Genomic DNA, 12,801 nt, shown 5'->3' on the forward strand with positions numbered 1-12,801 from the left:
TGCATAGTTCACTCTTCAATTGGGTCTTGCAAAATGCATCACCTCACATTTGTCCAGGTTGAAGTCCATCTGCCATTTCTCCTCCCAACTCTCCAATCTATCCAAATTCTGTTGTATTCTCTGACAGTCCACTTCACCATCTGCTCCTCCACTAAGTTTCGTGTCATCTGCAGACCGCCTATGTATTCCTCCAGATCATTTATGTTTCTCACAAACAACAGTGGTCCCAGCACGTATCCCTGTGGAACACCACTGGGCACAGTTCTCCATTTTGAGAAACTCTCTTCCGCTGCTGCTCTCTGTCTCCTGTCAGTTCTTTATCCATCTCCCATGGGGTACACTGTTGACCCCATGCGACTTCACTTTCTCCATTAGCCTACCACGGGGCACCTTATCAATTGCCCTCCTGAAGTCCATGTATGTGACATCTTACAACCCTCCTCCCAGCAATCAACTTTGTCACTTACTCAAAGAATTCTATCAAGTTGGTAAGGCGTGACCTTCCCTGCACAAAACCATGCTACCCATCACTGATAAGCCCATTTTCTTCCAAATGGGAGTAGCTCCTAGCCCTCAGTATCTTCTCCCTACCTCTGATGTCAGGCTCACTGGTCTATAATTACCTGTATATTCCCTGCTACCCTGTTTCAACAAGGGGACAACATTAGCAATTCTCCAGTCCTTAGGGACCTCACCCTTGTTCAAGGATATTGCAAAGATATCTGTTAAGGCCTCAGCTATTTCCTCTCTTGCTTCTTTCAGTAACCTGGGAGAGATCCCATCTGGACCTGGGAGAGTCCACCTTAATGCCTTTTTGAGTACCTGATGCATCATCCCTCCTTAAGTCAACTTGACTTAGAGCAATCCAACATCTATCCCGAAACTCAGCATTCATCACGTCCCTCTCCTCGGTGAATATCGATGTGAAATACTCATTAAGAATCTCACCCATTTTCTCTGACTCCATGCATAACTTTCCTCCATTGTCCTTGAGTGGGCCAACCCTTTCCTTAGTTACTCTCTTGGTCCTTATATATGAATAAAAGGCTTTGGGATTTTCCCTCTGTTTGCTAAAGAAATCTCATAACCCCTTTTCACCCTCTTTATTCCTCATTTCACACTGGTCCTATATTCCCCAAATTCTTCCAAGGCTTCATCTGTTTTCAGTCACCTAGACCATATGTATATTTCCTCTTTCCTCTTAGCTATTAGCTATTCTCACAATTTCACCTGTCATCCATGGTTCCCTCATCTTGCCATTTTAATCCAGCATTTTCATAAGAACATGTCTCTCCTGTACTCAAATCAACCTCTCTTTCATGGACCCCACATATCAATCATGGATTTACCCTCAAACATCTGCTCCCAATCTACATTCACCAGCTTCTGCCGAATTTTGATATATTTGGCCTTCCCCCAACTCAGCTCTGTTCCTTATTTTTGCCCATGAGTATTCTCAAATTTATGGGATTGTGATCATTATTCCCAAAGTTATCCCTGACTGAAACTTCAAACACCTGGCCAGGCTTATTCCGCAACACCAGGTCTAGTCTGGCCCCTTCCCGAGTTGGATTATTTACATACAGCTCTATAAAACCCTCCGAGAATCTCAGAACAAATTCTGCTCCATTGACACCTCTAATACGAAGTGAATACCAGTCAATGTTTGAAAAATTAAAATCTCCTATCACCACAACCTGGTTGCTCCTCCACATTTCCATAATCTGTTTCCATATTTGTACCTCTATCTCACGCTGGCTGTCAGGAGGCCTGTAGTACAGCGCCAACATTGCTACCACACCGTTTCTATTTCTGAGCTCTGTCCGTATTGCCTCACTGTTCGAGTCCTCCATAGTGCCCTCCTTCAGCACAGCTGTGATATCTTCTCTGACCAGTAATGCAACTCTACTACCCCTTTTACCTCCCTCTCCATCTCACGTGAAGCATTGTTATCCTGGGATATTTAGTTATCAATCATGCCCTTCCCTCAACCAAGTCTCAGAAATAGCAATAACAACATACTGCCCAGGTACTAATCCAAGCCCTTAGTTCATTTGTGTTACCCACTACACTGTTTGCATTAAAACAAATGTACCTGAAACCACCAGTCCCTTTGCGGTCGTTATCTGCTCCCCGTCTAATCATCTCGTTAGTCATGCTGACTTCATTATCTAGTTCCTTACAGTCTTTAGTTATTGCCTCCTTACTGTCCATTAACTTCCTCATTTGGTTCCCATACCCATCTCCGTTCTCCTTCTGGATTGAGTTATAGAGACAGAGCAGAAGAGAGAGAGAGGGAGTACAGACGAGGGACTGAGAAATTCTGGCAATGATACCACTAGACCATTGCATTCCCACTACTTGAACTGTTGCAGTCGGTTTGGAGCAGATACACCCACAATAATTAGATTAGATTGCTTACAGTGTGGAAACAGGCCCTTCGGCCCAACAAGTCCACACCGACCCGCTGAAGCGCAACACACCCAGACCCATTCCCCTACACTAACACTATGGGCAATTTAGCATGGCCAATTCACCTAACCTGCACATTTTTGGATTGTGGGAGGAAACCAGAGCACCCGGAGGAAACTCAAGCAGACATGGGGAGAATGCACAAACTCCACACAGAGAGTCACCTGAGGTGGGAATTGAACCTGGGTCTCTGGCACTGTGTGGCAGCTGTGCTAACCACTGTGCCACCTTGCCGCCCCATGTGAGGGAATGAAGGCCAGGTTTTTTATTAAGCAACACTCATGGAACAGAGGTATATTTGCCAATCAGAATGGTCTTTGGCTTCATGTGTAACTTGCAGGGGTGGTGTTCCCATGCATCTGTTGTCCTTGACATTCCAGGTAGTCATGGTTTGGAAGGTTCTGTTGAGTAAACTTTGGTAAATTTCTGCAATGTATCTTGTAGCTGGGACACACTGCTTCCATTGAGAGTTGATGTTGGAGGCAGTGAATGTTTGTGAATGTGGTGACAATCAAGCTGGTCTGCAAATGTACCCTTCCTTATACACGGACAGCATTACTGTTCCAGATATGTTCTTAGCTTTTCTTTTTTGATAATGTGACTTGATTTTGCCACAATAAGTGACTACAAGTAGTTTAATTAAATAAACATCTATTTAAATGAGATTGTAATTGGCTGCAGAATCGGCATGCCATTGCAACATGGGACGCAAGAACATAGGAACAGGTCGAGGTTATTGAGCTCCTTCATTCTGTTCTGCAATTTAAGGAGATCATGGCTGATTAGAATATTAATATCCTTTATTATCACTTGTACCCCAGTACAGAAGTATATGAGTATAGTGAAAGGCCATCTTAGGTACAAGTAACTAGGTACAAATCTTACAGGGTAGCGAAATATAGGCATAATACAAAGAGGATAAAAAAGGAAAGCAGCAGTATTACTTACACATTGTGAAAGTGCTTTAAGTTACAGTCCAGTTGTGAAAGGAATTTAAGTTAAAGACCAGTAAAGAATTCCAGCAGCAGTTCAGCTCATGGAATGGACCCAAGTCCCACATTGTTCCAGCCTCCAGTCCAATCCTCAGAAGAAGATCAGCCTTAAAATGACAGTTGATCTATATGTGAACATCATTTACTGAGCTTGGTTATTTAACTCATACCCTTACCCAAAAATCTCCCATTCTTTGTTTCAATTATATTTCCTCATTTGAACCCCACAATCAGCAACTTATAGAAGAAGAAGAATATTTTCAATTTGCAGTGTGTAATAAAGAGATTCCTCATATCACCACCTCCACCAATTCCCCCACACTCCCCACTTCAAGCCCCTCAAGTGGACCTCAGCACTGGCCCAGTGTCTTCTCCAGAGGCTTTGATGAATAGTGGGGATATTATATTGGAACTCGCTACTTCTCTGGGTTCTGGGGCTGTGGTAATATGTAGTCCTTTGTAATCACAATTCCACCTTCATACAGAAAAATGGATGCCCCAGATAAACTCTTCTCACCGAGGGAAGAAATCACAAGCTTGTTACCCTGTCCATCTTTGGACTTGTTACTCTCAATAACCGACAAGTAACAGTGCAATGCTTCTCTCACTCCTTTTAACACCGAATGTACATCAAACCAGTCCTCAGTGGTTTGACGTGTGTCTTCTTGTGCTAGCCCACTTTGTTCCCCCTCAGCGTATGGTGTCTTGAGGGAGTTGGAGAGTTCCTTCAGATAAAGGTCTTGCTCTTCCAAAGAATTGAAGCTGAAGCAGAAGACAGTTTGAATCATTGGGTCCACCAGGATTGTGTCCAATTGGCTCTGGGTCACAATTTCTACTCCTTTTAGCTCGGTCAGACACACATCCACTATGTTCACTTCCTTCTCCCTCTTCTTAAGCCAAGCATTCAGTGAGCTGTACCCGAACGGAGATTGTTCTTTCTGCTCCAACATTTGCTCCAGGCTCCTTTCACTTTGCTTCCCCGCCCGAATGGACAGCAGTGTTTGTGCCAGCTTTTCCTGGAAAACAGCATGGAATTCCAGGACAGTTCTCCTGAAGGTTTGGACTTTGTCCTTGATCTCCGAAAAGGCCTTTGCAGCCGGGCTCTTGAGCAGATCGTTACACCTCATCTCGATGTCATGGAATCCATGAACGACCTGCTGGCATTGATTGACCAGAATGATGCTGACCTCCCTGGCAAGCTCAGCAGTCTGCGAGACCAGCATCTTCAGAGGGTACAGCCAGACTCCCAGGGGCACTGCTTTCTCTCCACCATCACCCAGCAGCTTGGGCAGCATTGAGTAAACCACAATGGCCTCCTGGTAGTTCACTGGGTTCTTGGTGAGGGAGAAGTCTCCATGAAAGGTGCAGTCGAACTTCTCCACATGTTTCTTGTCCTCGTCTGACAGGTCGACTGTGCCCTTTCCCTCGATTTGGAATGTGGGGATCTTTTTGACCATTACCTCTAGGTTTCCTTGGATATCCTGCTCATTGTCAGTGGAGGAATGATCCTGGTCAAACACTAAGAAGGCCTGAGCTCCATACAATATGCCTGTGACAACATGAGTGGCTGAGCCCTGCTTGATGACAGAAGGGTAGGTGATGTGCTGGGGTGCCAGGTGGCTCATGGTAAGCTCCTCAAACCGGGTGGTGGCTCGGTATTGGAGGGTTACCCGGGATTGCTGCCTCGAGGTTTTCTTGTCATTCAGATATTTGGCTGAGCCACTCACCTCCACCAGCCCCCCCAGAAAGCTGGCCTTGAGGGAGGCTTTCACATCCAAAGCAGATGCTTTGGCCTCAATGGAGTCCGAGGAAATGATGGTAAAGGCAGTGCTGGGTTTCAGCTGCACATCAATGTTCATCTGGAGCTCAGCCAAGTCCCACAAAGTGACTCCTGTGAGGAAAGAATGAAGAGAGAATGCAGAAAGGGAAGAAAACAACAGACCCAACAGGAGGATAGGAATGAGAGGGATGGGGGTCAGCTTAGGAAAGCAATAAGGGAGCAAAGAGGGGGCATGAGGAATCCTGGTGATGAAAATAGGGGAGAATCCCAAAAATATTCTCCAAGTAAATCAGGGGAAGAGAATAGCAGGGGAAAATGTTGGGCCTTGTAAGGACCAATGAGGCAATCTGTTTGAGAAGCCTGAGGCCATTGGTAGTGTTAAACGAGTTCATTCCTTCATTGAGGACTCAATAACAAAGGGTATAGCTTTAAAGTGAAAAGCTATAAGGTTACAGGGGAAATGAGAAAAATCTTTTTCACGCAGAGGGTGATGGAGGATCTGGAATGCACTGTCTGGCAAGATGTTTGAGGAAGGACCCTCTCAATCTTTAAAATGTTTGAGGATGAACATTTGAACTGAAGGTCCTGAGCCTAATGTGGGAATGTAGGACGAGTGTAAATAGCCACATGTTTTTGACAGTACAGAGATATGGGCCAAAGGGCCTTTTTCAACACTGTCTGTTTCTATGAACGATGGGACTGAAGTGAGAGTGCAATACAGAGGGAGCACCTCACAGTTTAAAGATGAGCACAGGGAGTTCTGCCCGGTCAGAGGGTCAGCGCCAAGGGAGCACTGCCCGGTCAGAGGGTCAGCGCCAAGGGAGCACTGCCCGGTCAGAGGGTCAGCGCCAAGGGAGCACTGCCCGGTCAGAGGGTCCGTGTCAAAAGAGTGCTGCCCGGTCAGAGGGTCAGCACTGAGGGCACACTGCCCAGTCGGAGGGTCAGTGCTGAGGGAGCACTGCCCAGTTGGAGGATCACGGCTGAGGGAGCATCCCCCAGTCGGACGGTCAGCGCTGAGGGGGTACTGCCCAGTTGGATGATCATTGCTGAGGGAACGCTGCCTAGTCAGAGGGTCATTGCTGAGGGAGCACTGCCCAGTCAGAGGGTCAGTGCTAAAGGAGTACTGCCCGGTCGGAGGGTTAGTGTGAGGGAGTACTATCCAGTCAGAGGGTCAGCACCGAGGGAGTACTGCCTGGTCAGATAGCCAGCACCGAGGGAATGCTGCCCAGTCAGAGGGTCAGTGTCAGGGAGTAGTGCCCGGTCGGAGGGTCAGTGTGAGGGAGCGCTGCCCAGTCAGAGAGTCAGTGTGAGGGAGTACTGCCCAGTCAGAGGGTCAGTGTGAGGGAGCGCTGCCCAGTCAGAGGGTCAGTGCCGAGGGAGTACTGCCCAGTCAGAGGGTCAGTGTCAGGGAGAACTGCCCGGTCGGAGGGTCAGTGTCAGGGAGTAGTGCCCGGTCGGAGGGTCAGTGTGAGGGAGCGCTGCCCAGTCAGAGAGTCAGTGTGAGGGAGCGCTGCCCAGTCAGAGGGTCAGTGTCAGGGAGTACTGCCCGGCCAGAGGGTCAGTGTGAGGGAGTGCTGCCCAGTCAGAGGATCAGCGCCGAGGGAGCACTGCCTGGTCGGAGAGTCAGTGCCGAGGGAGTGCTGCTCGGTCAGAGGGTCAGTGCCGAGGGAGTGCTGCTCAGTCAGAGGGTCAGCGCCGAGGGAGCACTGCCCAGTTGGAGGGTCAGTGCTGAGGGAGTGCTGCTCGGTCAGAAGGTCAGCACCGAGGGAGCGCTGCTCGGTCAGAAGGTCAGCACCGAGGGAGCGCTGCTCGGTCAGAGGGTCAGTGCCGAGGGAGCACTGCTCGGTCAGAGGGTCAGTGCCGAGGGAGCACTTCTCGGTCAGAGGGTCAGCACCGAGGGAGCGCTGCCCAGTCGGAGGGTCAGCACCAAGGTAGCACTACACTTTTGGAGTCATATTAATCAGATTTATTGTTCCAAGTGATATTTGAATTATTTTGCTTTATAGTCTGAAGAATGAAAAGAATATGATCAGGTTGATCTGCCATTACCTGGGATGATAGAGTCACTGCGTTGATCATACAACATCCCAATCCGAAAAGGTCTGCCAAGCGCTGCCATTTGGAGAACGTTGTTGCCTTCTTCAACCATTGTGGCAAGTTTGTTCTCGTTGAGTCTGATGAACAGCAGAAACTGAGTCAGATCTTCCAGATCTGTGACAATAAGAACATCAGTTCACGAACTGGATCCCAAACCACAGCTAATCCCAAGCCCCTTGACCCAGGACCCCCAGTTAATCCATGACCCCTTGGCCCAGAACCCCAGCCAATCCATGGCCCCTTGATCCAGGACCCCCAGCCAATCCATGGCTCCTTGATGCATGACCCCATGTCAATCCAGGGTCCATTGGCCCAGGACCCCCAGCCAATCCATGGCCCCTTGACCCAGAGCCCCCAGCCAATCCATGGCCCCATGACCCAGGACCTCCAACCAACCCATGGCCCCTTGACCCAGGACCCCCAGTCAATGCATGGGTCCTTGATGCAGGACCCCCAGTGAATATAGGCCTACTTGGCCCAGGAACTTCAGTCAATACATGGCCCCTTGGCCCAGGACCCCCAGCCAATCCCAGGCCCCTTGGCCCAGGACGCCCAGCCAATCCATGGCCCCTTGACCCAGGACCCCCAGCAAATCCATGGCTCCTCAACGCAGGACCCCAGCAAATCCATGGCTCCTCAACGCAGGACCCCAGCCAATCCATGGCTCCTCGATGCAGGACCCCCAGTCAATCCAGGGCCCCTTGGCCCAGGACACCCAGCCAATCCATGGCTCATTAATTCAGGACCCCCAGTCAATCCAGGCCTCCTTGGCCCAGGACCCCCAGCCAATCCAGGGCCCCTTGACCCAGGCCCCTCAGCCAATCCAGGGCTCATTGACCCAGATGCCCCAGTCAGATTCTTTGACCCCAGGGAATCCAGACCCCAGGATCCCCAAGTCACAGCAACTTCAGGTCATGAACCTCCCAATCTGTAGCCAATCTGGGCCCCCCAGGATCCTCAGTCATTCTGGGCCCCTTGACCCTCACTCAATCTGGAACTACCATTTCCTTGCGAGGACCAATGTATTCAGAGCTCCTCTTCCCATCCTCTGCTGCCCAGACTTAAATGAAAACTAACACATTTAACATTGAGACTCTCTTCTTGTAAGAGGATTAGCCCTTACATTGATTGACCAATTCAAATTGCCAACTTTCTGCTGTATACCCAGCTCACGTGCCTGAGGGATCCAGGTGAAAGGAAGTCAGAACTAAACCTGAAATAACTCCATAGATGCTGGTATTTGTCATTAAGTCACTCTCTATTTACTCATGAACAGTCCTCAGTTTTAGTACTGCCTCATTCAGAGCCAGAGTCAATATCTCCGACACTCCCTACATCAGCCAGGGCTCCCTGTTTGGACCAGATTAACAGCCCCAATCAGGGAACTCTTATTGTAAGAGGTCCAGTTGGCTACGTCATTACAATCAGTAAAAAAACCCACGGCTGAATTTTCTGAAACTGCATACACACTAGAATTCAGAAAAGTGGAAGTGGGTCTTGAGATCTAGGGGGTTGTCCCTATTTCCACAGTTCCATCTGGTTACACAATTGCCTCATAGCCTGTTTGGAAAGGACGATTCATACAATATTGTTAAAGTCAATTTACACCAGCAACCTCACACTGAGAGCAAACACAGCATTGCCTGGTGATCCAGTGAATAAACTGAACAAAATACAAATCCCTTTGAAGACCCATCTTTCAGCCACAAGTCAGGAAGCTTCCATGCTCTCTCACCTTCTGAACAAACCCATTCAAATTAAACAGAACTTGCTACCAATTTCTTGACCCAAACACAGTCTTCATTTTAATTTTTTTCTCTCTCTCCTAATCAACCACTGCAGCAGGTAGGATTTGAACCTGGGACACCAAGTCTCGGGACAGGGACACCATCTCTGCACCACAAGAGGGCTCTTTTTTAAATGTTACATAAGGATCTTTTCCCATTTGGCTCCCTCCCTCACACTTTGAATTCACAGAGTGTGTGACCACTTCAGTCTGGACTGTCAGGAAGTGTGTGTTTCCCCTTCCCACACCCAACAACCTATCAGATTGCACTCTGGAGCGTTAGATCCTCTCTGTAACCTCAAACAAACACTGAGTGCTGGAGAAACTTAGTAGGTCTGGAATCATCTGCTGAGAGAGAGAAAGAACAGTTTGAGTCCAGGTATGACTGTTTCAGAATAAAACTTGGTCTTTGTGGTGCTACCACACTGACATTTCTCAGTGCCAATATCTCAATCAGTGTCTCTTTGTTGTTCTGTTCTTTAGAACAGAGAGGTCAACAGCACATAAAAAGGCCCTTCAGCCCATCGATTCTGCACCAGTCAAAAACAACCACCAAATTATTGTAACCCCATTTTCTAGCACTTGGCACATACACATCTCTGCCTTGGCATCACAAGCGCAAATCTGAATACTTCTTCAATGTTTTGGGCGTTTCTGCCGGCAACACCCTTACAGGCAGTGAATTCCAGCTTCTCACCAACCTCTGGGTGAAACTGTTTCTCCTTCATTGCTGAGACCTATGAGTCGAGGAGTTGGGATTGTCGTGTTGAGGCTGTGCAGAACATTGGTGAGGCCTTTTCTGGGTGTAGAGGGTGCAGAAAAGATTTACAAGAATATTGTCAGGAAATGGAGGGTTTGCATTATAAGGAGAGGCTGGATTGGCTGGGATTTATTCCACTGGAGCATAGGAGGTTGAGGGGTGACCATACAGAGGTTCATAAAATGATAAGGGGCAGAGATAAGAATGCCAGACGTCTTTTCCCTAGGGTGGGAAATGTCAAGATGAGGGGGCATATTTTTAAGGTGAGAGGAGAAAGATTTTAAATGCAGAGAGTGGTTCATTTGTGGATTGAACTTCCAGAGAAAGTAGTGGATGCAATAACAATTACAATGTTTAAAAGACATTTGGACAAGAAGATGAATAAGAAGGGTTTGAAGGAATATCGACCAAGTGCAGGCAGGTGGGATTAGTTTAATTTGGGATGATGTTTGGTTGGACCAAAGGGTCTGTTTCCATGATTTATGCCAATGACTCACATTCCCTCTAAACCTCCTGCCCCTTACCTTAAGTCTCTGCTCCCCGCGCATTCCCCCTCTCCCCCAGTCATTATAACATATGCCTTAATTCATTCCTTCATCAAGAGAAGATTTCCTTCCTGTCTACCCGATCAATGCCTCTCATTATTTTACTCATCTCAGTCATGTCCCCTCTCAATATCCTCTGCTCTAAGGAAAACAATGCCAGTCTGTCCAAACTGGGAAACTCTCCAGTCCAGGCAACATCCTGGTCAATCTCCTCTGCATCCTCTCCAGTGCACTCATACACCTCCTTCATTTCCAGAATCGCACACAATACTCTAGCTGTCCCCTGGTCAATGTTTCATACAGTTCCCAGCTCAAACTCAATGCCTGACCTAATAAAGGCAATATCCCATACATCTTAATGACTTTATCCACTTGTCCTGATCCTTAAGTGACTGGTGTACATGTGTATTAATTTTCGGTGCTTCCCAGGGTCCTGTACTTCATCATATTTGTCCTGCCCAAATGCATCGCTTCACACTATCTGGCTTGAATTCCATTTCCCATTGATCACCAGATCACCAAAATTCTCCTGTGATCTAAGCCTGTCTTTCCCACTATTCATCACAACCACACCAGTTTTCATATCATCCGTGAACTCACTAATTTATCTTTCTACATTCAAATCATAATTGTTTACATAAGCCAGAAACAGCGAGGGCTCTAATACTGGCCCCTGTAAAATCCCACTGAGGACAAGCTACCAGTTACAAAAACACACCTCGATCATCACCCTCTGCTTCCTGCCACTCAGCCAACTGTGGATCTAATTTGCCAAATTTTCTGAGAACCCAGAGGCTCTTACATTTTGGTGTCAGCCTCCCATGCAGAGACCTATCAAAAGCCTTGCAGAAGTCCAAGTAGACTACACCAAAGGTACTGCTCTCATCTATTCATCTGCTCAGCTCTTTGAAAAATTCAATCAAGTTGGTCAGATATGACATCCCTTAACAATCATCCCTGATGAAGGACTTACGCCTGAAACAATTGATTCTCCTGCTCCTCGGATGCTGCCTGACCTGCTGTGCTTTTCCAGAACCACACTCTCATCCCTTAACAAAGCACACTGACTGTTCTGGAATAATCTCTGCCACTCACTGAGTGTGGATTAATTCTTTCCCTCAGTACTGCTTCCAAACGTTTCCACACCACAGAGTTTAGACTAACTGCCTTGTAGGTTCCTCCCTCCCTCTCTTCTTGAATAGGCTGTTTTTAATTGATATCTGTCTGCAGTCAAGTATTAGGCCTCTTGTATAGGGTGGGAAAAGGAGAAATGGACAGTGGTAGTGTCCTTACTTCTGAGCCAGGAAATCGAGGTTCAAGTCCCACCTGTTCAAGAGGAGTATAGTAACATCTCTGAACAGTTTGGTTAGGGAAATATCTCCAAGTGTGTTTGATATACCTGGAATTTGTTTTCTGAAAAGGAATATCCGAATGACTTAGTGAATCCTGAATAGATATTCTGACAATACCTCTGCACCTGAATGTCACTATATCTTCTCAATCAAATATTCTGTATCCTTCCAAACTAAACTCTTTAGGGAGCGTTACAGCATTCACTTTATCCCAATTAAGCGAGTCTTAGATCTTATAATGGTTTCGCTTTTATGATTTTGCAGTTTTTAAAAATCAAGTACCAATCAACCTGAAACAGCAGCAGCAATATATATTCTTGCACACACAATACGCCTGACTGGTTTAGCACGGGTGTGTGTGCACACCCACAAATAAACACATATACGTTACTGTGCAGGTGTGGAGGAAGTTTCAATGGAAAGGTGATTTCCCCCAGGACTGAACGCTGATCTCAGGTGATGACTGCTCCAGAGAGACAGACAGCAACTGCAAATAATTTGTTGGATCTTCCTGGACACCTCCGCTTGCTGTGACTACGTTGGTCTGTCTGTGTGCCTGCGTTTATAAATTCTCTTCAAAGGAGTGACAGCAGAGTGATAATAGTTTTCCTCCAATCCCTATTTAAGACACATGATCATGTGAATTCTCATTGAAGGTTTAAAATGTTCTGAATTTTCTAAAATGGGGAGTGGCCTCTGACTCAAATTACAACATCAATGTGCCTTGGGGCCCTAAGGAAATGGGTCAGAGAAGTGCACCAGCTCTTTTCTACATTCTGTACCATGTACCCGCGAGGTAGTGCTACCTCAATAACTCAGAAATCACCCCTCCCCAGTATATTTGCCCCCAAAGCACCTCAGTCAGTGCCCTCACAAAACATTCACACCCTCAACACCTCAGAAAACCACCCTCCTCCCCCTTCAGAATGTGTTCATCTTCAAACCCCTTCAGATTGTGAAGGTCCAAACCCACCCCAGTCCAAAATTGGAGCCCAGGTCACTTGAACATGCCTTGGG

The 12,801-nt window shown here is 47.2% G+C and overlaps 1 protein-coding gene across 4 annotated transcripts; it reads right to left on the reverse strand.

Annotated features, from left to right (window-relative positions):
- Nucleotides 1-3,254: 3,254 nt before the first annotated feature.
- LOC140489158 (neoverrucotoxin subunit beta-like) lies at nt 3,255-12,385 on the reverse strand. Of its 4 annotated transcripts, none has more exons than XM_072588386.1 (3): nt 12,176-12,385; nt 7,294-7,418; nt 3,255-5,355 (listed from the first exon to the last, which is right to left on the reverse strand). In XM_072588386.1, the coding sequence occupies exons 2-3, from the start codon at nt 7,391-7,393 to the stop codon at nt 3,881-3,883; spliced, it is 1,575 nt and encodes a 524-aa protein (XP_072444487.1). In that variant the 5' UTR covers nt 7,394-7,418; nt 12,176-12,385; the 3' UTR covers nt 3,255-3,880. The 4 variants fall into 4 exon arrangements, with proteins under 4 accessions (XP_072444487.1, XP_072444484.1, XP_072444488.1 ...); XM_072588383.1 differs by having other exon boundaries at nt 7,294-7,455; XM_072588387.1 differs by having other exon boundaries at nt 12,171-12,385.
- Between the last annotated feature and the right edge of the window lie 416 nt (nt 12,386-12,801).

The sequence above is a fragment of the Chiloscyllium punctatum genome, chromosome 18 (assembly GCF_047496795.1).
Source record: "Chiloscyllium punctatum isolate Juve2018m chromosome 18, sChiPun1.3, whole genome shotgun sequence".
NCBI lineage: Eukaryota > Metazoa > Chordata > Chondrichthyes > Orectolobiformes > Hemiscylliidae > Chiloscyllium > Chiloscyllium punctatum.